The 25,099-nt window shown below is 42.3% G+C and overlaps 1 protein-coding gene across 4 annotated transcripts in view; it reads right to left on the bottom strand.

The window, feature by feature from the left end:
* The window catches only part of svopl (SVOP-like), a 123,023-nt gene that overhangs the window by 2,802 nt on the left and 95,122 nt on the right, over positions 1-25,099 (bottom strand). For all 4 annotated transcript variants that reach the window (XM_080190655.1, XM_080190653.1, XM_080190654.1 and 1 more), the window contains 4 exons: positions 17,622-17,733; positions 14,159-14,240; positions 6,369-6,458; positions 1,193-1,306 (listed from right to left, as the gene is read on the bottom strand). In XM_080190655.1, the coding sequence (XP_080046781.1) occupies positions 1,193-1,306; positions 6,369-6,458; positions 14,159-14,240; positions 17,622-17,733 (398 nt within the window). The remainder of the gene's footprint in view (positions 1-1,192; positions 1,307-6,368; positions 6,459-14,158; positions 14,241-17,621; positions 17,734-25,099) is intronic.

The raw sequence follows: 25,099 nt of genomic DNA, 5'->3' as shown, positions 1-25,099 counted from the left end.
TTTATTCTGCTGGAAGAGCTACATAAAAGATGCAATTTTTTGTTGTTGTTGTTGAAGAGTCACTTTTAACTGTCAGCAAGAAAGCAGAGGGATCAGTTAGTATCTGACTGACTTGGCAATCGTAGGCATGCAGGCACTGTCTCTTTGAAGACTCGGCCCCATACTATACCAGTGCTAACCACACACCATCACTTGCTCCATGGTCATGTTGTAGTGGAGAAGCTTCAGCGTTAATCTCGTAGGAGCAAAGGGAGGATGCTCCCCGGGGGTAGAATTGGCCTGATCTTTCTTTCTTGGCTGCAAAAGAGCAGGACCTCTACTCCTCCTCGGCCCTCAAAGAAAAGTGAATAAATTTATCTTTTAAAGTCTCATGGCAACCCAATCGCTTCTGAGCTGGTTCAAGAAGGCCTCAACCACCCCACTCTAGCCATCATGAATATTGCAGGCAATCTCCTGACGTTTTGGAAGCATGCTTGCTCCAGGACTTGAACATAACAATCAGGGCTGGCACTCCGGTGCAGTATTGAGGGATTGCTGCAATATTTGAGGAACCATCTCTTTAATGAGACCCAAAGCTCAGGCCCCATCTTCCCTCTCAGGTGGATATAAAATGTCATCACAAGAGGAATTGCACTTCAAAAGAATTTAAATATCCTTTTGCTTATTAATGTGCCCTGCCCTTCTCTGTACTAATGCCCTGCCATTACTCTACATCCAAAGTGATGGCAAGGCATTAGTACAGAGAAGGGCAGCGCACATTAATAAGCATAAGGATATTTAAATTCTTTTGAAGTGCAATTCCTCTTGTAATGAATCCAATCTGCATACCGGAAGGCACACGCTAATTAACCAATTTCTCTGTTTTGATGTTTGTTGAGAAATTATATTCGTTTGGAAATCCCTGCTCTTCTTCAAATAGTGCAATATTTGTATTCATCGGAGAAAGAAGATGGCTCTTGCTTCATATCCCACCCAAAAGACAGCCCTCAGCAGTGCAACACTACTTCCATACTGCACTGGAGTGTTAGCTCAAATCTTGGATCCCATGGTGTTCTAACCCAGAGGGAAGAGTATTAGCATAGGGTGCTGCCCTTTTAAACACATCACCACTTTTAAGAGTCAGTGTGGAAGTAAAATGGTTTATCAAAAACGAGGCTTGAGGATATTTCAAGGATTGCAATTCCATCCTCACCTGCATTGCACGTCCCATAGTCTCAATGGGAAGAGTAAAGGCCAAAATAGCACAAATGATGCATATAGCACTAAAGAAACACAGAGCTGTTATAGGCCATGTGCCCAGCAGAACCTAGATGGAGCAAACACAATGAATTAGCAGGTGCACTGAGCTCAGATAACAGTGATGGCTAAACATTAGCAATAAAGAGACATGAAGGCTGATGGATTTTGAATGAAATGGTTCACTGAAATTTTGCTTGAATTTGCTGAAGATAACACCATTTTTAAAGAGCTAGTTAGCCCATTTACTGCTATCTTTCATATACTTACCAACTATTTTCTATTTTCTATTTCTTTCAAATCTTTACCAGCACTAATTTTCCTTGATAGTCATGTCAAAAACAAAAAAAGTGGCATCATATCAGATAGAAACAGACTAATAAGGATTATGAAAGATACGATGTCAGCTTTAGAATGCTTGTACAAAGTGTGGTGAATAAAACTGGTGAGCTACAAGCACAAATAGTTGTGAGGGAATATGATGTAGGGGCAATAATGGCAACAGGGCTTAAAAATGCTGGTGACTGAACACTTAAAATTCAGAGATGTAAGATGTTCAAAAAATATAGGAGATACAAGGGAGGTGGCCTGGCAGTAATGACTAGAGAAGACAGTGTAGGACATCTTTGGGGGCGGGTAAAGACAGAATCCATTTGGTTAGAGTTGAGAAGCAAAAAGCAGATATTCATGCAATTGGAGGTATTCCATCAGCTTCCAAATAATGAGAGAGAGAAAGAAGAGCAAACCTGCATGGAAGTCACAGAGATCTGCAAGAATCTGCAGTGGTGCTATTGGAGGGCTTTAATAACTCAAATATGAATTGAGATAATGTTAAAATTAAGAGTAAGGAGGAGGGAGAAATTTCTGAAATAAGTTCAGGAGAACTTGCTAGTCAATATGTTCTCCATTCAACTAGGAAGGAGGTGGTGCCATAACTGGTGCTGGGGCGTTATGTGGACCAGGTAGACCAAGACTAGAATTCTCCATGCCCATTTTCAGGGGGTGCAGAGAATCTAACAGGAGCTCCCAAATGGCTTTTACACTGGCATGATTTCCCTTTTAAAATTTCCCCACGCCTCACCAGTGACATAACGGGGTTCCTGCCAATGTAAGGTCAGGAACCCAATTACCAAGCATTCACATCTCATTCATGGGCTTCCCCACTGTGTTATTTCCCCTCCTCCCCTTCTACCCACCCTCCCTCCACATGAAGTGATGCCACTACAGTACGGTTTACAACACGTTTGGAACAATAGGGACCTGGAAATAGTCTAGCAAATAATACCAGTAGACTATCACCTCCCCTTCCAATCTTCCCTAAGTATGGAAGAGGCACCAGAAGATTGGAGAGAGGCAAATAATGAAGTCCTGATTCAACAAATAGACCTGGTGCTTGCAGGCCAGTGAGTTTAACAGTGATAAGTAAGGATTTTGAAAAAGAATCATCATGCACTTGGAAAGGTTTGAGTTAATTAATGAGAGCCAGCAAAACTTGTAAAAAGCCAATCCTGCTTGACCAATCTAATCAAGTTTTTTGATGAAGTAAATGCAACAGACGTTATCTAAATGGATATTCAGGAAGCATTTCACAAAGTAACATAAAAGGCTAGTTAACAAGGTTGTCGCTCATTAATAAAAGAAAGAAAATAGTAAGCCATGATAAATAAGTGTTCTTCAGATTAGACAAGGGTAGGCAGTGGTATTTCACAAGTATACCATTAGGTACATTGTCTTTTAACATACATAAATGATTTGGAATAGAGTAAAATTTTTCCATTTGGTAATGATACAAAACAGCTATGAAGAAAGGCTGGTGAGGGCAAAGTTGTTTTCCTTAAAGCGGAGGAGGCTAAAGGGGAACCTGATTGAAGTGTACAAAATTATGAGGGATATAGATAGGTAAATTGGAAGAAACATTTCCCCTTAGTAGAAAGATAGGCCAAAGGGCCTCTTTCTGTGCTATCAAGATCTATGACTCTATGAAGGTTTCGTCAACAGTAAGGATGATTCAAATAACAAAAGAATTAAGAGTGGGAGGAGCCTATTTGGCCTCCTGAACGTACATAACCATTCAATGAGATCATAGCTTACCTGTCTGTGGATTTTACTCCACTTCCCTGCCTGCCCCCATAACCCTTCACTCACTGTTGATCAAAAATTTGTCTAATTCAGCCTGGGATATACTGAATGAGCAAATTCCATTGCTTTCTGGGAAGAGAATTCCAAAGACTAAATGACCCTCAGAGAAAAATATTCTCCTCATCTCCTCATGGGTGACCCTTATTTTGAAACCTTGCCACTTAGTTCTAGGTTGTCCCATGAGGGGAACTTCAAAAGTCACAGATAAGCTAGTAGAATGGGCAGACAAGTAACAGATAGAATTTAACTCAGAGGGGATGCACTCTGGCAGAAAGTAGGGAGACAGTCAATGGCATATTTCTGAGTATTCAGGGACTGAGCAACCTTGGAACATATATGCACAAATTCTAGAAGGTGGCAGGACATATTAAGAAAGTCATTAGCAAAGAATATGGGATCTTGGGCTTCTTAAATACAGGTACTGAATACCAAGTAGGAAGGTTATGTTGAACCTTTATAAAGCTCTGGTTTGGCCCCAACCAGAGTAATGCAACCAGTTCTGGACACTGGAAGGATAGGAGCACCTTTGAGAAGGTGTAGAGGACATTTACCAGAATAGTTTCAGGAATGAGGGACCTTAGCTACAAGGTTAGATTGGAGAAACTTGGATTGTTCTCCTTGGATCAATGGAGATTGAGATGGAGGTGTACAAGCTTATCACAGGTTAAAATCAAGTAGACAAAAAATAAGTTGTTCCCTTTAGTTGACAGTACAAGGACCAGGGACACTCCTTTAAGGTTTTGAGCAAGACATGCAGGGGGGATTGAGAAGAAGAACGTCTTTAAAGCAGTTTAATGCCTCCTGGAATGGAGGAATTGGAGACGATGAATGATTTCAAAAGGAAATTAGTTGGGAAGTTGAGTGAAATAAACTTGCAGGGATATGGGGATAGAATGGGACAAAGGGACCGATTGGATTGGTGAACAGAAAATCAGGATGAACTTGAGGGGTCAAATGGTCTCCTTCTGTGCTGCAATGACTCTGGATGATTCTTCAGAACCGGAAAACCCCACCTGTGGGAGGTGCGTAAAATTCTGCTCTCTATCAATAGAATATTGTTTTCTCCTTACTTGTTATTGCACGTTATTTGATCATGACAACTGGTGAATAAAAAGAGAATGAAGCAAGGTGTAACACCAGGAGAGGTTACATTGGCTCAATGCCTATAGTCGCTTTGATACTGACAGCCAGCTTCATTAACTCACCAGGTTCCGCTGCAAAATTCAGCAGGATGACTTGACAAGCTTGGATAAAGGTTCACAGCATCTCTCACAAACTCAGGTCTTCACAGAGAATAATCTGGAAGGGTGGGATCAAATAGACTAAAGAGCTTTCTTCAGTCAGATTGATCTTGTCATCTCATGTCCAAATATTTTCAGTTTTAATTAAATCAACCCCAGTTTGGCTTCCTTTGCACTGTTGTTAGATTTCAAACAGGATTATCAATTGCCTGGCAGATTTTTAAATTTCCCTTTAATTATTCATTCACAGAACCTGCTGTTACTTCATTTTAAACTGGACCATCTGGCTGAACAAAGACCATAAAGATGGCCCACCCACCTGCAAGTCCCCAGAGCAAAAGAAGCCATTTTGCAGTATTGGAAATGTCATACCTTGTTATTGCCAAGGCCACCTGGGGATTGCAAAGCCCAACTTCAGAGGAGGATTGCACAAAGGCCATTTATATTAGGGCTGCTGGCAGATTCAGGAAGTCCACGGAGGCATTGACTTCCCAAACACCAGATCCTCAACAAATAGCACATCTACCAACCCATAATGACTAAGATAATTCCGACCGGAGACAAAGCCGAATTTCACACACTGCTTATACGTCCTCTGTTGAAGGTATTGTAGAGAGATAAAGTCATATGACCTCAGACAGGTTAACATTGCCATCCTGAGCTGCAAGCCAATCTTTTGTTTTAACATAAGACTAGCAGGCCACACAGAAGGACATCTGGCCAAGAAGCCTCATTTACCTCTGCTAATAGTTCTGTATCATTGCCTACAAACTGATTCATCACTGTGTGTCTATTTTATCTTGTGAAGTCAACACCACCAGTAAAACAAATTTTACTTCATCAGTTTGCAGCCTGCTGACCTCTGTGAAGGTATTTCTTTTGAGACTTTGCTTCTGAACTCGGGATCTCATGTCAACCAATAATTAGTTTCTCTTTAGTCTTTGTCCACAGGTCTCTGTCCAGTAAGATCTTCTTTTCTCCAGTCTTCTCTTTCCTGTATGTGTGCAGAGGGGGGCCACTCCCATCCCTCCTTTATATGGTTTTTGAACGTGTGTGATTAATAAACCTTTTGTGGGATTATTGGTAGAGATTGGATCACACAGAAACTGAGGGCTTGGGAAATAGATCATCACTTATTAAAAAAGAAACAAGACACCCTTTCTGCTTACAGACCGATGGTGAGAGGAAAAATTGGTGCCGTTGAACAGACTCTCCCTTCCTGTCCAAAACAACAGCACACGGACACCACCAACAAAGTCACCACATATTGACGGCCTTGGTCAATGCAATACTCATTAAATATCATGTAATCTGGAAGATAAATTCATACTTACAGGCACTTTTATTCATCATTTTATCAAAGGATTTAAGAACTGGTTTGTCCTTCTTACAAACTCAGAACAATGATGTTGGTGGTTGTAGTTTGAAATAAAAAGAAAAGTTTTCTTATTATGGAGGAAAAGTTGGATCTGATGTGAAGGTTCCTCTTTAACCTGTTCAAAATGACTCCAGTAAAGTTCTATAGGACAGGGGTGTCAGAGGGTTCAGAGTTCTCGCTAAATCACGATTAGTTTCAATGATTAGAAATAATTAGAAATCAACCAATAATACAAATAAAGGAGAATTCCAACATGATCGCAACCAAAAATATGAATATTTGTTCACTGAAATGAACATAGGGAATCTTTATGCCCTCAGATTCTGGTTGTCAAGTATAGACCATCCCATTCCCTGAAATAGGAAGATACTTACCTGTGCTATAAAGGGTGCAATCATTGCTCCAATTCGAGCCATCGAACTACAAGAGCCCAAGCCCAAAGAACGGATGGTGGTGGGATAGACCTAGAAAATAGTCAGCACAGTTTTAAACAAGAAGATATTTTTATATATTCAATCTGCTTTTAAAAAGCAGAGAGAAACCAAAGAACTGTTACTGCACAAAAGAATGGCAACCATCATCCAGAAAGCCATTTCATGAGGATATAAATTGACCAGATTTATTGACAACATTAATAAAATAGGCAACCATGTGGCAAATGCCCATTATACCAAACAAAATATGACTTGACAATTAAACATTTCCTCTGATGGGGCAATCCAGAATAAGTGAACATGATCTTAAAATTAGCGCTAGACCTTTCAGAAGTTACGTTGCAAAACATTTCTTCACACAAAGGGAAAATCTGGAAATTCCATTCTCCAGAATGCTGTTGAAGTCAGCTCGATTGCCAATTTCAAAACTGAGATTGATTGATTTTCTCTTACGTATTTTTATCAAATGATATATAACCCAGGCTGGGATCGTCTGACCTCGCCCGGATTATCCGGTCCCTCTGCAGTGAATGGAGACTTGGCTCAATGCCAAATTCACCGTTCTCGCTGGCTGTGTTGGTGGGGCAAACAACATTGGAGAATTCCAGCCCAAATAAATGGAGTTTATCAGCTGTTAGATCTGTCATGATTTAATTCAATGGTGGAGCAGGGACTGAATCACTTATTCCCTGTTCACATGTCCCCCCTCTCCTCCAGAAATCACCTGCCAATATCGTCCTTTTACAGCAGTACTTTTGAGCAGATCGAGATTATACAGTAATTCAGTATGATATGATTAAGTATTTGGATAAATAACAATTTTTCTGAGTGTATTATAAAGCTTCATCGCTGTTTTGTGTCTCAGCAAGGAAGCCTGGTGGATGGCGAGATGAGAAGGTTGGAAACTGGGATGTCAGCCCAGTTTTAATCAGGAATGTCAAATCTTCACCCAAACCAACTCCACCTTCCCCTTCCAGGCCCCATCTCCTCCATGGTCACGTGTATCCTCTATAGCCACTCATTCAATATCCACAATGGATAGGCCTCAAGATACCTTTGAAATGAACTTTGAAGATATTAGATTCAAATAATCTAATAGAGCCATCATATTCAAAGACACTCCACACTGAAAAAAACTTTCATCCCTAAAACACAATCAAAAATGTAAATTCCCTCAAGTAGTTAATCTGATATAAAAACATTTATCAATTGATGACATAAAAAATAAGTAATCCTATAATAACTTCTCAAAACTGGAGACGAAAATGGGAAAATAAAGCCCCTGTTGGGATAAATAATTCTGACATTTTTGAAACTCAGACAAGAATTCAGAATAGCCCCAGCAATTAAAACAAATCTTGGGAAATGTCAACAATGGAGTCAACCCTTTTTCAGCTGCATTTCATTTCAATTTCAAAGCAGATTGCCTGCCAAAGAAAAGTGTAAAAGATGTTTACATTGTTTTCAATGATTAAAATCAGGCCATTTTTCCAAAGCTAAAGAGTGCTGGTCATTAGAATCCCAGTCCAAAACATTTCAGAAGTAATATTTTGAATGTATTACGGTACTTACTCTTTTAGGAAAAGTACTCTAAAGCATGTCAACACTTACACATTGGTGGTCACGGTAATATGTCATGATAATAGTCAACTTACTTTTGCAGAACAGAGCCACTCACTCATGGCAGTGAAGACATACAATTTAAAGTAACACACCAAATTATTGAAAGTGAAAACACCATTTTTTAATGTATTTCAAAACCCATCATTGAGAGAATTCCAAGAGCAACTAACAGATCTTTTCTCGTTCCCAATTTGTGTCTGGGGTTCCTTCAAGTTTCAATACTCCTCTGAGGTGCCATAAACTGTTTCCTAACAAAACAGGCCCAAGCCATGAAAATAGTGAGGGAGTCTAAAATGCTCACCCCAGTCAAGGAGCAGGTCCGCTGAGTGCAAGCTCACTACCTTCATCCTTATTGTTCAACTATATAAATACCACAGGACAGGAATGGGGTGGGAAACCCCAGAATTGGATCTCATCTGTCATTTTTAAATCCCTTCCTGCCTTCATTCTAATTGTGTGCTGAAGCATGGAAATCAAGGTCCTAATATCCAGTCCGCACTGTCTGGAGCTCGAGAGCTGAATCACAGTGGGTGGAGCTGACTGCCCAGAGCAATCCAAGGTCAGCATTTTCAAAAGTGATTTTTATCAATGATTTTTTTCCCAAAGTGACCAGCAGCGCTTCCCTCCAGGATCCACAATGAATCCTCAGGCCTTCCAATTCTGGTTTTGACTCTCTCAAGAGCAAAGAACTGCAGAGACTGGAATCTGAAATAAAAAATAGGCTGGAAACAGCAGGTTTGGAAGCATTTGTGAAGAGAGAAACAGTTAATAGCTATGATTCTCCCAACCTGCTGCGCTAATTCATGGGGTTCTCATAAGCAGTTACACCATGCTTGTGTCTCCCTGGACTGGATTTCCTGCAGCGTCTGTGCCATGACAGGAATTGGCCAGGAGATGGGGTGAGCTTTTAAAGGATATTTAGCATAATATTTAAATGTTACTAACGGGCTGGGGACTGAATTCTCAAGGCTCACTAGCATCTCCCACACCACCAGATTGTTTTTCTCCAGAGGGGTTTACAGTAGCTCACCACTTTCGGGGAACCAGCAACCCGACCTCTTTGGAGTGATGGTGGGGGGGGGGGGGGAAATCTTGGAACCCCAAAGGATCAGGTGGTCGGTGTTGGTGCCTCCTGGACATGAGCACTCTGGCAGTGCCCAAGGGGCATATAAGGGCAAGTCCTAGGAGGTGATCAGTGGGGGTCGGAGGCCCCGCTGCCATTGAGATCAATTGGGGCAAGAATGAGGCCAGCGATTGGGTGGGCTGGGTTCCGGGTAGGGGGATTGGAGGGGGCTTGGCACTGCTGAGGTGGGGCAGGCCAGGAGGATAGAGGGAAATCGAGGCTGGCCCTGAGAATGGTCGGAGAAGGCTGCAATTGGGCTGTGGAGGAGTTGGGGAGGCAGCACGATGGGTGTCCCAGGCTGGCCAGCAATTGAGTTGGCCAGCAGTCAGGCAGCTAACAGTTCAGGGCCAGTGTACATGCACAGAGGTCCACTTGTTTCAGCCTCTGAAATCTAATGGTATACATGCTTGTGACCTCTGCAGTGCACAGAGTTTGGGAGATTCTAGTGTGAATTCCCACAGAAACAAATAGCGTGAATTATTCCAGTTTTCCCAGGAATTCAACTGTTAGAATCTTCTTGGCCAACATTCCAGCCAATGTTTCATGTCGATAAAGTGTTAAGTATCTGTGATCTGACTCTCAGGTGGGATTTTCCAGCTCTTGCCACCAATGGCATCTTCTAGTCCTGCCACTGAAGGCAAACCACACCCCCCTCCAACCCTCACCCCTCTGCTGCGATGGTTACTTCAGCAGTAGGATGGACAAGCATTGGAAAACATCATAGACATCAGGGGGACTGGAAGATCCCATCAGCAGGCAACGGCAATACAAATCTGCTGCTGGAAAACATGCTGTGGGTGGTGATGGGGGGAGTTCCACTCGTTAACTCTGCTTCTTCTTTATTACCTGCTGTCAGGCCTGCTGAGTATTTCCAGTAATTTCTATTTATATCAAAATGCTTTCTGTTCCAATTCATTTCAGTTTTTGTTCAGGCAGTGCTGAGCAGCCACTTACTACTTGGCTCTAAAACAAAAGGTTGGTTGTAATCTAATTGGGACAAAAACAGTCATCTTATAGAGTCATACGTTTCCTCGTTTTCTATAAAACTACACCTATATTAAATTCTCACCCAAGAACAAAGTGGATCGGTACTCATGCCAACCTCACAAGTTGTTAGACCCAAAGCAAAAGGGAGAGTCAGTGAGAAGGACTTAATTAAATTCAACACACACTGTTTATTAGTGTTTGCTCAGGGGTTAGGTTCAGTTCATTAATAACCCTAAAGCTCCCTTTCTGCATGTGGCCTTCAGGCATTCAGATGAAGGTCAATTATACTAAAGATATTCATGGACAGCAAGACATTTGTTGCTTTTTAACAGAATGGAACAATGAATGACAACAGAAAATCTAACTCTCAAGTTGCATGTATTATGGTCAGATCCTGTCACCATAGTTACATTTTGTATTTCATTGAACTTACGATGTTGGCCTATGAGCATAAATTCACTGACAGTATTCTCTCAGAATTGAGAGGTTGTAAAATTTGGGCTACCATTTGTAGCCCGACCTCTGGCCTTGGATCGAACACCTTTGATGCAGAGAGCATCAAGGAGTCATTTTAAAAAGCCAGAATTCCTTCCACAGAGCAAAAAACATGATATAATAACCTGTAACCAAGTACCCCGATACAAACAAAGATAGAATCATGAGGGGTAACTTTATGAAGCTCTTCTCCCTGGGTTTTCAGTCTCACTAGCACTCTGGTCTGAAATTGACTGCCATTGCTGAAAGCCCAATTGCCCGAGCTGCGTTTTGTATCAGCAGTGAAACCTCTGAAAATTACACCAGTAGAGATCTCACAAAGTCCAAATCGAAACCACACATATCAAATGACAATCTTCAAAGCTCATTCCCACCTCCCCACATCTTCCTGCCCTCTGACTTCATAACTTAACACAGTTTATATTCCTTGCAGAATTACACACAGTTTAGAATTTCTTTTCCTTCAAGCTCCTTGAAGTCCAGACACTGGGAAAGATTATGCTAATTAGAGGAATGTGACAGAGAAGTGTAAATTGGAGGCTCAGTAATTACCCCAGAATATTGGGACCATAAATACACAGAAGTTCTAACATGAGTACAGGCCATTTGGCTTCTCCTTATCGAATGAGCAGATAGTCCTAATCGTATTTCCCTAACCTGTTCCTATATCCTTCTCTTTCATTCATCTGCACAGCCAATCTAATCTTGAATGTTGACATAGCTTCTACTGTAACTACTAAATTAATTCCACACCCTTTGTTCTCTGTTCTAGGTCTGACATTTCTAGAGTCCTTTATTCCACACTCTTGAATTACTGGAAACAATCTGAACCTTTTTATCCTGTCCCATCCTGTCAGAAAGTTAAACACTTAGACCTTATCACTCCATAATCTGTGTTGCTCAAATGATAAAATGCAATTTTTCATGAGGTCCTTTGCATTTGCTCATATCAGGCAGCATCTTAATGAATACATTGTTTCTTCTCTATATCCTACCTATGGTCAGTGGCTCACTATTGTGCACAACACTTTCTCTGATGTCTTATTCAGCTTTTGTACAGGCCCATCATTCTCTCATGGTTTTCAGAGACTATATTTCTTATAATTAAGGCCCAGAGGTTCATTAACTTGTCTTAAAGAGCAGCACAGTGGTTAGCACTACTGCCTCACAACACCAGGGACTTGGGTTTGACTCCTGGCTTGGGTCACTGTCTGCGCAGAGTCTACATGTTCTCCCTGTGTCTGCGTGGGTTTCCTCCAGGTGCTCCAGTTTATTTCCACAGTCCAAAGGGTGTGCTGGCTAGGTGCACAGGCCATGTTAAACTCTCCCTCAGTGTACCCGAACAGGCGCCGGAGTATGGTGACTAGGGGATTTTTGCAGTAACTTTATTGCAGTAGTAAAATAAACCCAAATATGACACTAATAAAGACATGTAAAGTTAGTGATCTTATCAAACTGCGGTGCAGACTATGAACCTGTACCCACTATTCCCTCTGCACTCCCACAGTATTGAGGATACTTTAGTTCAAAGAATAATGCTTTCAGTTACTTACTTCAAAATGCATCATCGTATACTGACTGACATCAAGTTTCATCTGTCACTTGAAGCTCCTTCCCCATCTCAGCAAAAAGCATTTGCAGCTAAATTTGCCTAAGACCACTTCACGACACTCCATGAGAGAGGTTAGATTGAAGAAAGTTTTGGTCTATTGCTTCAGATAGTTGCTGGTTTTACCTTTCTCCTCCAGTTCTGTTCAAAATATCCCTTACATTGCTTGGATTATTCAGTAGTTAGGATGGATCTTGTGATTTACAAACTGAGCTCTTTTCTCAGCTGTTTACGGAAGCCTTAGTTTCCTGGATGTCTAGTTACATTGACTAATCAAAAGGAGAAGGAAGGATTTATTGGATAAAGAAACTTGCCCGCTAAATGTGGAAAAAAAGACATACAGCCATAAAAACAGCTGCCAATTTTCTCTTCAAACACCAGAATTGCACAATGTCATGTCTCCGCATTGTGAAGCTACTTTGGGTCATCCATATGATCCAAAATACCCCAAGAGAAAATTGAATGGAGTTGAGTTGCTGACCCCATGGAGCATATGTAACTATAATATAACCGGAATAACATTACTTCCTGCAACATGTAAAATCTTACAGCAGGAAAGGAGGGTTTTCCACCCATCATGCCTACGCTGACTCTTGCACCTGGATTTTCAGTCTAGAGATGGGTATGTTGCAAGTAGGGAGATTTCCCAATTTGCCACACTCAACCTGGGGGATAAAGTGCTCAAATCGCAAGATCTTTGATCTGGGGGAAGGGATGGGTGCAGGTTAGAATCAGGGCCACAGTCCTAGAGGTGCCCACAAGAGATTCAATAAAAGATATCTATTAAGGACTTCTATATATAATAAATATGTAATTTATGTATATATAACATACATATAAAAACCCATTCATTGCATGAAATCCTCTCAAGTACTTAGTCCCTTATAAAAACAAACATTTATACTCATAACCCCACAAAGACAACTAATCCTTTACTAACGTGTTTCAGCTGTCAATCAAACTATGAATTTAACAACTCCCTTCCCCACCACTGTGAATTTGGTAGTAGGTGGAAAGCAATCAAGCATGAATAATGCTAGAGCAATAGCATTCAGGGTTATGTCAGCAAACAACTATTCAAACTAACAGAAATTCTCGTCCCCAAAAAGCAGTGAAGTTTGTGTCATTGTATTTATTCAGGGCCGTGTGATAGATTTTTGAATGACAAAGAAGTCAAGGTTTATGGGGACAGACAGGAGAATGGCGTTAAGACCACAGCCAGATGAAGTGTGATCTATTTGAATGAAGGATGAGGTTTGAAGGGCCAGATGGCCTACTCCTGCTTCTAAGTCCTATGTTCTTTTTAAAACTGTTGGGACAGATGTTTTTCCAACTCTCCTAGCAACATGCAGGTTATTTAAATGATTAGCCCTTTAATTTTTAAAGGGCTGATCAGTTAAATAACTTGCCAGCTTCACAGTTTTATAGAACTTATATATCCTTCATGTGTATTTAAGACTTTTCTGAAGATTCATAGTTCCCACACTGCAGAGGCCTTTGCTACAGTGGAAATGGGCTCTGTTCACTGAGTTCTGGTTTCCCTGATGTGAGAGTAATGTACCACCCCCATTATCCTGAGGTTACGACTGCCTAACACATTCAGGGAAGTCATTCCAGGGTTGCTTCGTCATCAGGACTAACATAGAATATTCAGCAAAGCAGAAACCAAACTCTGCAAGTCTCTGTTTAAAGAGCCAAAAATTGGAAGTTAGCTAGAAATGCATTTAACAGTCCATTGTGACAGCAGTATTTTTTTCAATATACAATGGAAAAATGTTTAGCACAAGAGTATTCTCCATGACATTCTTTGACATTTCAGCTGAGACAACACTGATACCTTCAATGGCAGGGCCGAGTTCCTCATTAATATTTACAAAGATGTTGCCTACCTACCTCTGCAGTGTAAATGTAGATGATGGTGAAATTAGCAGCAACCAGGGCTCGGAGAATAAAAAGTAAAGCAGTCAATACACCTCTGGGAAAGAAAGAAAGATTTGCACTCATATATGGTGTTTTTCATCATTTCCCAAAGCAATTTTCTATCAATAAAGTAATTTTAGCAACTAGTCGTGATGGTAATTCAGAAATGTGACAGATAATTTCACACAGCAAGCTCCTACCATCAATAATGTGATAACACCAGATCATCCATTTTTAGTAATGTTGGTTGTGGAGTAATAAAATCAGGACACCAGAGATACCTTCTGCACTCATCTTCAAACAGTTGTCATGGAATCTTTTACTTTTGCCTCTGTTTAATATCTTATCTGACACCAGCTCTCCCTCAGTACTAACTGTGCTCAATCTCGGAATCCATGATCTTTCAACTCAGGAAGTTATTAACTCATTGCCAAGTGTAGAACCTGCTGGTTTATAATGGATGGGAAGCAGTTTACCAGAGCACTTCGGATATTTCAAGGGGTCTCACTCCCTTGAGGGAAGAGAACATTCCCAAGATGGCACCGGAACGTGGTGACTTCTTGCAAGCTGCATCCAGCATACCCTCTAATTTTATCTTTTACTCTTGTTCTATGTTTTTAAAACTCTATTCTAATTTTTTAAATTCTGTAACAATGCTTTAATTCAATCTCCAATTCTCACCCGCACTGTGCATTGTTGAATCTCAGATAAATGTCTATTAGAAAGCTGGCGCCTTGAGCAGTGCAGTACTGGAATGTCACCCCTAGATGATGTGCTCAAATTTCTGCAGTGAGACTTGAAGCTACAACCTATCTGGATTCCAGGCTATGACCCACTGACCCACAAATGACATCAACAAGCCAAGTAACAATTCACTTGGAAGTTTTAGCTTTAGAATCAAATGATTCTAAAGTACATGCAAACCTGGAGGAGGTGATTCCTTTCTCTGATAATATTTACCATTACTGATTTGCTCTAGGAAAGAGAAGTTTTCATCAGGGAAGACAAAGTTGATGAAAGCAATGAATCATTGGGACCTGATTTGACTGGGGAAATAAGTGTGTTTCTGAAGAATGATGTTGGGATTGCATTTTCCCCTTCAGCCTGTTCTGTCCTGTCTCTTTAAAGAGAGGTTTGCAAGAAGCATACTTCACAAGAAAACTTATCGGTATCACTTCTGCAACAAAGGTCTCGGTCTGCAGATTTTACTGGCACTTTTACGGTTTTAAGTAGTGAGCATCCACATGTGAGAAACAGCATAACCCTGCCTGTCTCATCTTTCTGAAGAACCACCATCATCCTAGTAACAAGTTACTGAACGGAGTTTGTACATAATGCCTGCAAGCCAATTACAATGTTAGAACTGCAGCTTGCTCTGTACCAGCGATATTGTTCTAACAAATTTGACACAAACCTACATAAGACTTAAATTTCCAATGAGAATGACAAATCAATCATTCAACCTGCAGAAATTCAACCAGCAGAAAATTCATTTTCCTAAATGCAACAGGGCAAACCAAAAACAAGGGAACAGGTACAGTGAAACAAGGGATTGAGAGTGAAGGGAAGTTACAGTAGATATCTCTTTCTCAATCTTGCCGCATCCATAGGTTTGACTTTCATCTGTTTCTGTAGATAATTATTCCTGGAACAGGTTGCTAGTTTGTCGTCACCAGGGGTTTATAGCTTGAAGGACACTACACCATTTCAAGCATAATCACATTCACAAACAAACACAAACTAAGGGGCAACTTTGCATGGCCAATCTGCCTAATCTGAACATCTTGGGACCGCGGGAGGAAACCAGAGCACCCAGAGGAAACCCACACAGACATGGGAAGAACGTGCAAGCTCCACATTGTCACCTGAAGCTAGAATTAAACCCAGGTCCCCAGTGCTGTGAGGCAGTAGTGCTAACCACTGTGTCAACCACAGTGAACATAGAGATTGTTAATAAATGGACTAGTGAAAGAAGGGATTCGGGATGTGGAAAAGAAAGTAAATAGAAAGGGGTGGAGATGACAGGCACAGATGGATAATGGAGGATGTGAAGATGGGGCAGCAGACAAAGTGAAGAGAACTAAGTGTGTTGAAGGGATGAAGAAAACCTGGCTGAAAGATCCATGAAGCATTGGGACATTTTAGGAGTATTGTTTCGAGTACAACTTGGTCATGAAATTGGGGGGTAAATTCTTACCTATCAAAGGTTGATTCTTCATAACCAATAGTTGATAAGGACATAAGAACATAAGAAATAGGAGCAGGAGTAGGCCAACTAGCCCTTCCAGCCTGCCCCGCCATTCAATAAGATCATGGCTGATCCGTCTTGGCTCAGTTCCACATTCCCGCCCTCTCCCCATAACCCTTAATCCCCTCTCTTATCAAAAACCCATCAACCCGCGTCTTAAAAATATTTAGCGAGGCAGCCTCCACCACTTCAACGGGCAGAGAATTCCAGAGATTCACCACCCTTTGAGTGAAGAAGTTCTTCCTCAACTCCGTTCTAAACCGCCCCCCCTTTATCTTGAGGCTGTGCCCCCTAGTCCTACTATCCTTTCTGAGCGGGAAGAGTCTCTCCACCTCTATCCTATCCATCCCATTCATCATCTTATACGTCTCAATGAGATCTCCCCTCATTCTTCTAAACTCTAACGAGTACAAGCCTAATTTATTCAGCCTCTCCTCATAGCTCAACCCCCTCAACTCCGGCATCAGCCTAGTAAACCTCCTCTGCACTCCCTCCAAGGCCAAAATATCCTTGCGTAAGTACGGCGCCCAAAACTGCACACAGTACTCCAGCTGCGGCCTCACCAATGCCCTATACAGCCGCAGCAAGACCTCCCTACTTTTATATTCAATCCCCCTCACGATGAAGGCCAGCATCCCATTCGCCTTCCTGACCACCTGCTGCACCTGCAAGCTGGGTTTTTGCGACTCATGCACAAGGACCCCGAGGTCCCTCTGCACCGTCGCCTGCTGCAGTTTTTCTCCACGTAAGTAATAATCCTTCCTACCATTATTCCTACCAAAGTGGACCACCTCGCACTTGCCAACATTAAATTCCATCTGCCATTTCCTGGCCCATTCACCCAGCCTATCTAGATCCTTCTGTAGACTCTCCCCACCCTCCGCATAATTTGCCGTTCCACCAATTTTGGTGTCATCAGCAAATTTCGACACCCTACACTTGGTTCCCTCCTCCAGATCATCTATATAAATGGTAAATAGCTGAGGCCCCAGCACCGACCCCTGGGGCACTCCACTAGTCACCATCCGCCAATCCGAATAGCACCCATTGACCCCCACTCTCTGCCTCCTATTTGACAACCAGTCCTCTATCCACGCTAACACCCTACCCCCAACTCCATGCCCCCTTACCTTCTGCAATAACCTCTTGTGAGGCACCTTGTCAAACGCCTTCTGAAAACTACCTTACCTGCTGCTGCAGAAGTTGAGGAAGAGAAAGAAAACTCCAGAGGCTCCCATAGTTAAAGCCAAACTGCGACGTCTTCCCAATGTTTCAATGACAAAAGGGCTAAATGGAACAACTGAAAGAAAAGACAGTTAAGCCATAAGATAAAAAGGGAATAATTCAGTTCAAATTTTGCATAAGAGAGGAAATAATCAACTGAAGAGGCTTGAAATAAATTAAACTTGATAAAAATAAAATTTGGTGTTGAGTTTGTGTTCCTCGAAGGAGGCGTTAGTTAAGTACAAACTCTCTTCCATTTTCTCCATGAACAATTTCTCCAGTGCCTCAGCAACTTTGCCACTCATCATGTGGACATCATCGACTGATGGCAGGCTATTCACCTGATATATCTTGATTGCAAATTGTTGTATCTGTCATTATTGAGAAGCATCTAAAAAGAGAGTTTTTCTTCAAAACACACAGTACAGATTGCTGCTCAAGGTAAACCAATCCTTAAGAGTCATTGTTCAATGAACCCAAATTTTCTGATTGGCATTACTTTAACCCAGCCACTTCAACTGGATTTGTGTTAATTTTGAAACAATCCAAGTTGGAAGATTACCACTGAAAAGGAATTCTTCTCAGAGCTATTTATGGTGGTTTGGATCCTTAAGCAAGGATTTGCATTTATCTAATTTGAGATCTCAGGACATCCCAAATGGTTTTACAAAGAATCAAGTAGTTCTAAAGTACAGTCACTTTTCTAATGCAAGGAAATGCGACAGCCAATATACACACAGCAAGCTCACACAAACTAATTTAATAAGTTACTGAATCACCCAATTTAGGCATTGGATAAGATGTAAATGATAACCAGGACACAAGGAAAAAGTGTCCTCTTTAGACTATAATGTTTCATTTAGGGAACAATAAGAACAGAAACATAAGAATATAAAAACTAGGAGCAGGAGTGGGCCATCTGCCCCCTCAAGCCTGCTCCACCATTCAATAAGATCATGGCTGATCTTTCTACGGACGCAGCTCCATTCACCTGCCCACTCACCATAACTCTTAATTCCTTTACTGTTCAAAAATTTATCTATCCTTGCCTTAAAAACATTCAATGTGGTAACCTCAACTGCTTCACTGAACAGGGAATTCCACAAATTCACAACCCTTTGTATGAAGAAATTCCTCCTCAACTCAGTCTTAAATCTGTTTCCCCTTGTTAGTTCTAATTTCACCTGCCAGTGGGAACAGCTCCCTGCTTCTATCTTATATATTCCCTTCATAATCTTATATGTTTCTATAAGATCTCCCTTCATTCTTCTGAATTCCAATGAGTATAGCCCCAGCCTACTCAGTCTCTCCTCATCAGCCAACCCTCTCAACTCAAGAATCAACCTAGTGAATCTCCTCTGCACCCCCTCCAGTGCCAGTATATCCTTTCTCAAGTAAGGAGACCAAAACTGTACACAGTGCTTCAGATGTGGCCTTACCAGCACCTTATACAGCTGCAACATAACCTCACTGTTTTTAAACTCCATCCCTCTAGCAATGAAGGACAAAATTCCATTTGCCTTCTTAATTACCTGCTGCACCTGCAAACCAATTCCTTGAGATTCCTGCACAAGGACACCCAGGTCCCTCTGCACAGCAGCATGCTGCAATTTTTTACCATTTAAATAGTAGTCCATTTTGCTGTTATTCCTACCAAAATGGATGACCTATTTACCAACATTGTACTCCATCTGAAAGACCCTTGCCCACTCACTCAGATTATCTATATCTCTCTGCACACTTTGCTCTTCTAACCACTTCAGTGTCATCTGCAAATTTTGATACACTATAGTTGGTCCCCAACTCCAAATCATCTATATAATTTGCAATCCTAACACTGATCCCCGAGGCACACCACTAGTCACTGATCACCAACCAGAAAAACACCCATTTACCCCCACTCTGCTTTCTGTTAGTTAACCAATCTATCCATGCCAATACATTACCTGTAATACTGTGCACCTTTATCTTACGTTGCAATCTTTGGTGCAGCACCTCGTTAAATGCCTTCTGGAAATCCAGATACACCACATCTGCAGGTTTCCCATTGTCCACTACACATGTAATGTTCTCAAAGAATTCCACCAAATTAGTCAAACATGACCTACCCTTCATGAACCCATGCTGCGTTTTACCATTGGGACAATTTATATCCGAATGTCTCGCTATTTCTTTCTTGATGATAGATTCAAGCATTTTCCTTACTACAGAAGTTAAGCTAACCGGCCTATGGTTACCTGCCTTTTGTCTACCTCCTTTTTTAACAGTGGTATCACATTTGCTGTTTCCAATCTGCGGGAACCACCCCAGAGTCCAGCGAATTTTGGTAAATTACCACTAGTGCTTTTGCTATTTCTTCCACCATCTCTTTTAGTACACTGGGATGCATTCCATCAGGACCAGGAGACTTGTCTACCTTTAGTCCCATTAGCTTGCCCAACACTGCCTTTTTCGTGGTAATGATAGTTTCTAGGTCCTTACCTGCCTTAGCCTTCCTGTCATCAATTTTTGGCGTTTACTTGTCTTCCACTGTGAAGACCGACGCTAAATACCTGTTCAATGCCTCAGCCATTTTCTCATTTCCAGTTATTATGTCCCCTTTCTCATCCCCTAAAGGACCAATGGGTGGGATTCTCCAGTCTTTCCCACTAGCAGGATCTTCCAGTCCCTCCAATGTCCATCCCACCACGGATTCCCTGGAAGTGGGACGGGCAAACCTTGCAATTGTCCGCAGATTTCAATGGGACTGGAAAATTCTGCCGATGGCCAATGGACAGTCGCTTCCACTGTAGGAAAACCCGCTGTTAGAGGGGTGGGAAGGCTGGAAAATTCTGGACAATATCTCTGATGGTGCAGTATTCCCTCAGTACTAGTACTTGAAGATTGGCTTAAATCTTATGCCAAGGTTTCTAGGGTGGAACTTTAACCCAAACCTTCAGCCTCAGAGGCATGATGCTACCTCAGTGTCCAGGCTGATACTTGATAGCACTGAGTATAATCATTTCCCAAAATCATACAAATAATTGCGCAGAATTTTACAGTTATAGCCATGCTCCTCTTCCAAATCCTCTCTAAAGGAAGTTGTGTTGGTCTTCATAAACATTTCCAGGAATGCTGTGATATAGTATACAACCTTGTACCCGACAATCCCAATACAGAAAATTCAAAACTACCAGAAAATCTACAATAGCTACCCTATTACTTATCTCACACTGTAACGGAAAGGAGGCCTTGTGGTGCCATGGTAATGCCCGCTATCAGTGGACCAGGAACTCTGGGTTCGAGTCCAATGCCAGGATACCCACCCCCATGGCAACACCCACCTTCCCTTGTGCACCTGTCCATCCCATGCAGCACCTACCTCTAAACAACTGCCATCGCCATGAAGCAGAAGTCAAAGAGAGAGGACATTTCCATTTGAAATTTTAAAAACGGTTTCAGCTATGGCCAGATAGGTGGGAGATGGCAGGGGAGAGGGTCTCCCAAAGTCTTTCTGGAGAGCTGTTCCCCAGGTCTGCTACCAGGACACTGCCACCATATTGGGGGGACGGGGCGGGGGGTGAGGGGTGCAAGCAAGCAAGCACACTGGAAAATTCAAATTGGTCTCCAAAAGTGCCTAACTCACCAGTGGCTGGCTAGTGGCATAAAAGGCTATCTATTTCCACCCCAATACTGGGGCAAACAGCTGTCTCAAGGTTTCAAGTCGATAATTCTGTTTCTCTCTCCACTGATGTTTCCTGACCTGCTGAGCGTTTCCAGCATTTTCTATTTCTATTCTAGACTTCCAGCGTCCAATAAATTGCTTTTGATCAAACTGTTTAAAGCTGTTCCCAGGGTATCTTTCTTCCTCATTGAGGACAGATGGTGTAGAAGGATAGTTGGTATAGGAATGCCAATGTACAATTGTTACTGTAACAGGAGAGTTCTGGTCGGAATGGGATAGGTTTCACTGGCTGAATGGGATGTCTGCCTTTCCTCCAATTGTTGGTCAACTCAGATACCAAGTAGCAAGTTTGGAACCTGGAGCTTTCTGGGGCTGTTTGATTCAGGTTGACATCAGCTGATCTAATCAGACTTGGTTTCTCATCTTTAGTTTGCTCAGCATTCCCACCATCCAGCTGCGGGACAGAAAACGCAATATACTTGAGGTCTTCAAATTTAGGAAGGTTTTTTGATGAGGTAATTCAGTATTTACATTGCTCGGTGAGTTGTTAAGCTGAGGACACATATACAAGGTCACCACTAGAATACAAGGGGTTAATAATGCATGGAATGCCACACCAGAGATAGCACAGTGGTTAGCACTGCTGCCTCACAATGCCAGGGACCCGATTCAATTCCAGCCTCAAGTCACACACACTGTCCTCATGTCTGTGTGGGTTTTCTCTGGGTGCTCCTGTTTCCTCCCACAGTCCAAAAGATATGCAGGGTAGGCCTATTGGCCATGTTACCCTAGTGTCAGGAGATTAATAGGGTGAATATGTAAGGTTATGGGAATAGGGTCTGGATGGAATTGTGGTCAGTGCAAACTTAATGGGCCCAAATGGCCTCCTTCTGCACTGCAGGGATTCCATGATTCGATGAAATGGGGTGAATTCAGTGTCCACGAGGGAGTGGATTTTCAGATTATCACCCCACTCAAAAGTGACATTGCAGACTGGCCACTTGGTAACACAGTGGAAATGAAAATTGCAATGACAGACTACCGATTCACAATTCCAACGTTAAAACTGAGTAGTGGGCTACAAAACTACCTCAGGAACTTATAAAAGAGAAAGAGTGGTAAATGTTTTGAAAGAGGAGCACAGATGGAGGAAAGGGACTAATTGGATAGCTCCTTCAAGGAGCTAGCACACATGAAATGGGCTGAATGGACATGTTCTGTGCCGACATCTTAATTCTCACATTGGCACATGAACAGATGAATTTAGCTTGTGATACATAACTTGAGCTCATCCCAGTAATCGAAATGAGTCTGTACTTTGTAGGAGTGAAGAAAATAAAGGCTTTGTGAGGTGAAGTTTCTCTCGTCGTTTGGCCGATACCATATCAGCAGCAATATGTCACTGACACCTTACAGTGAGACACAGCTGAGCTGTATGCTGCTAATATCTACTGATGGATTTCCCATATCAGAAGAAGGTCATTTTGTTTTTCATGATAGCAGCCTAGAATGTGGCTGAATCTAAGAGCAGCCTTTTCATTAAGTTTACTCATACATGCTACCAGAATCACCTGAAAATCTAATCTGCAAACAATCTGATTCTCACCACAAAGTGCACTGTCATGCCTAAATTTTTTAAATGTAAGTGTTATTCATAAGGGACAGTCAGTTTAAGGAGTTAAATTACTCCTTTGCTTGACATGCTGCCCCCAAGGAGGGGTGGAATCTAAAAACATCTAATAACTTTTTGTCATACTCCTCTGATCAGGAAATTCCATTAAGAAAGGAGCTTGCATTTATATATAGCACTTTATACAAACTCTTTGCAGCCAATTAAAGGCCCTTGAGGTGCAATCATTGTTGCAATTTAACCCAAGTCATGCAAAATGCACTAACCCTTTCTCAAACCCAACCCTCAGCTTGTGGAGGCAAAGTCCCACTTTCACATTGAGAATAATCTCCATCTTGTTGTGTGGAACTATCACCGTGCTAAATCAGACTGACTTTAAACTGATCTAGCAACTCAAGACTGGGCATCCATGAGGTGCTGTGGGCCATCAACAGCAGCGGAACTGTACTCCAACACAATCTGCAACCCCATGGCCCAGCACATCCCCCACTCAGCCATTACCATCAAGCCAGGGAATCAACCCGAGTTCAATGGGGAATGCAGGAGGGCGTGCCAGGAGCAACACCAGGCATACCTAAAAATGAGGTGTCAACCTGGTGAAGGTACCAAACAGGACTACTTTCATGCCAAACAGTATAAACAGCAATCGATAGACAGTGCTAAGCGATCCCACAACCAATGGATCAGATCCAAGCTCTGCAGTCCTTCCACATCCAGTCATGAATGGTGGTGGACAAATAAACAACTCACTGGAGGAGGAGGCTCCACAAATATCCCCATCCTCAATGTTGGAGGAGCCCAGCACAACAGTGAAAAGATAAGGCTGAAATATTTGCAGCAATCTTCAGCTGGAAGTGCCAAATGGATGATCCATCTCAGCCTCCTCCAGTGGTTCTCAGATGCCAATATCCAGCCAGTTTGATTCCCTCCATGTGATATTAAGAAATGACTGGAAGTACTGGATACTGCAAAGGCAATGGGCCCTGATAACAATCCAGCAATAATACTGAAGACTTGTGCTCCAGAACTTGCTGCTCCCCTAGCCAATCTCTTCCAGTACAGTTACAACACTGGCATGTACCCGACAATGTGGAACATTGCCCAGGTATGTCCTGTACACAAAAGGCAGGACAAATCCAACCCAACCAATTACCATCCAGTTTACTTTCAATCATCAATAAAGTGATGGAAGGGTTCATCAACAGTGCTGTCAAGCAGCACTTGCTCAGCAATAGCCTGCTCAGTGACTCCTAGTTTGGATTTCGCCAGGATCACTCAGCTCCTGACCTCATTACAGCCTTGATTCAAATATGGACAAAAGAGCTGAATTCCAGGGGTGAGGTGAGAGTGAGAGCCCTTGACATCAAGGCCGCATTCGACCAACTGTGGCATCAAGGAGCCTTAGCAAAACTGGAATCATGGGATATCAGGAGCAAACTCTCCGCTGGTTGGAGTCATTCCTGGTACGTGGAAAGATGGTTGTGGTTGTCAGTCATCTCAGCTCCAAGATATCTCTGCAGGAGTCCCTCAGAATAGTGTCCTAGGCCCATCAATCTTCAGCTGCTTCATCAATGACCTTCCCTCCATCATAAGGTCAGAAGTGGAGATGTTCGCCGATGATTGCACAATGTTCAGCACCATCCGTGACGCCTCAGATACTGAAGCAGTCCATGTCCAAATGCAACAAGATCTGGACAATATCCAGGCTTGGGCTAACAAGTGGCAAATAACAATCGCGCCAGACAAATGCCCCAGGCAATGATCATCACCAATAAGAGACACGCTAACCACCGTCCCTTAACATTCAATGGTGTGACCATCACTGAATCCCCCACTGTCAACATCCCTGAGGTTACCATTGACCAGAAACTCAACTGGATTCACCATATACACACAATGCCTACAAGAGCCGGTCAGAAGCTAAGAATACTGCAGCGAGTAACTCATTTCCTGACTCCCCAGGGCATATCCACCACCTACAAGGCTAAGTCAGGACTGTGATGGAATACTCCCCACTTGCCCAGATGGGTGCAGCTTCAACAACACTCAAGAAGCTTGACACCATCCAGGACAAAGCAGCCTGCTTGACTGGCACCACATCTACAAGCATTCAATCCCTCTACCACCAACACTCAGTAGCAGCATGTG

The sequence above is a fragment of the Carcharhinus amblyrhynchos genome, chromosome 6, assembly GCF_965287045.1.
Source record: "Carcharhinus amblyrhynchos chromosome 6, sCarAmb.v2.hapA, whole genome shotgun sequence".
In the NCBI taxonomy this organism is placed as follows: Eukaryota; Metazoa; Chordata; class Chondrichthyes; order Carcharhiniformes; family Carcharhinidae; genus Carcharhinus; species Carcharhinus amblyrhynchos.
The sequence above is the reverse complement of the archived record's forward strand: the minus strand, read 5'-3'. Positions and strand labels throughout refer to the sequence as shown.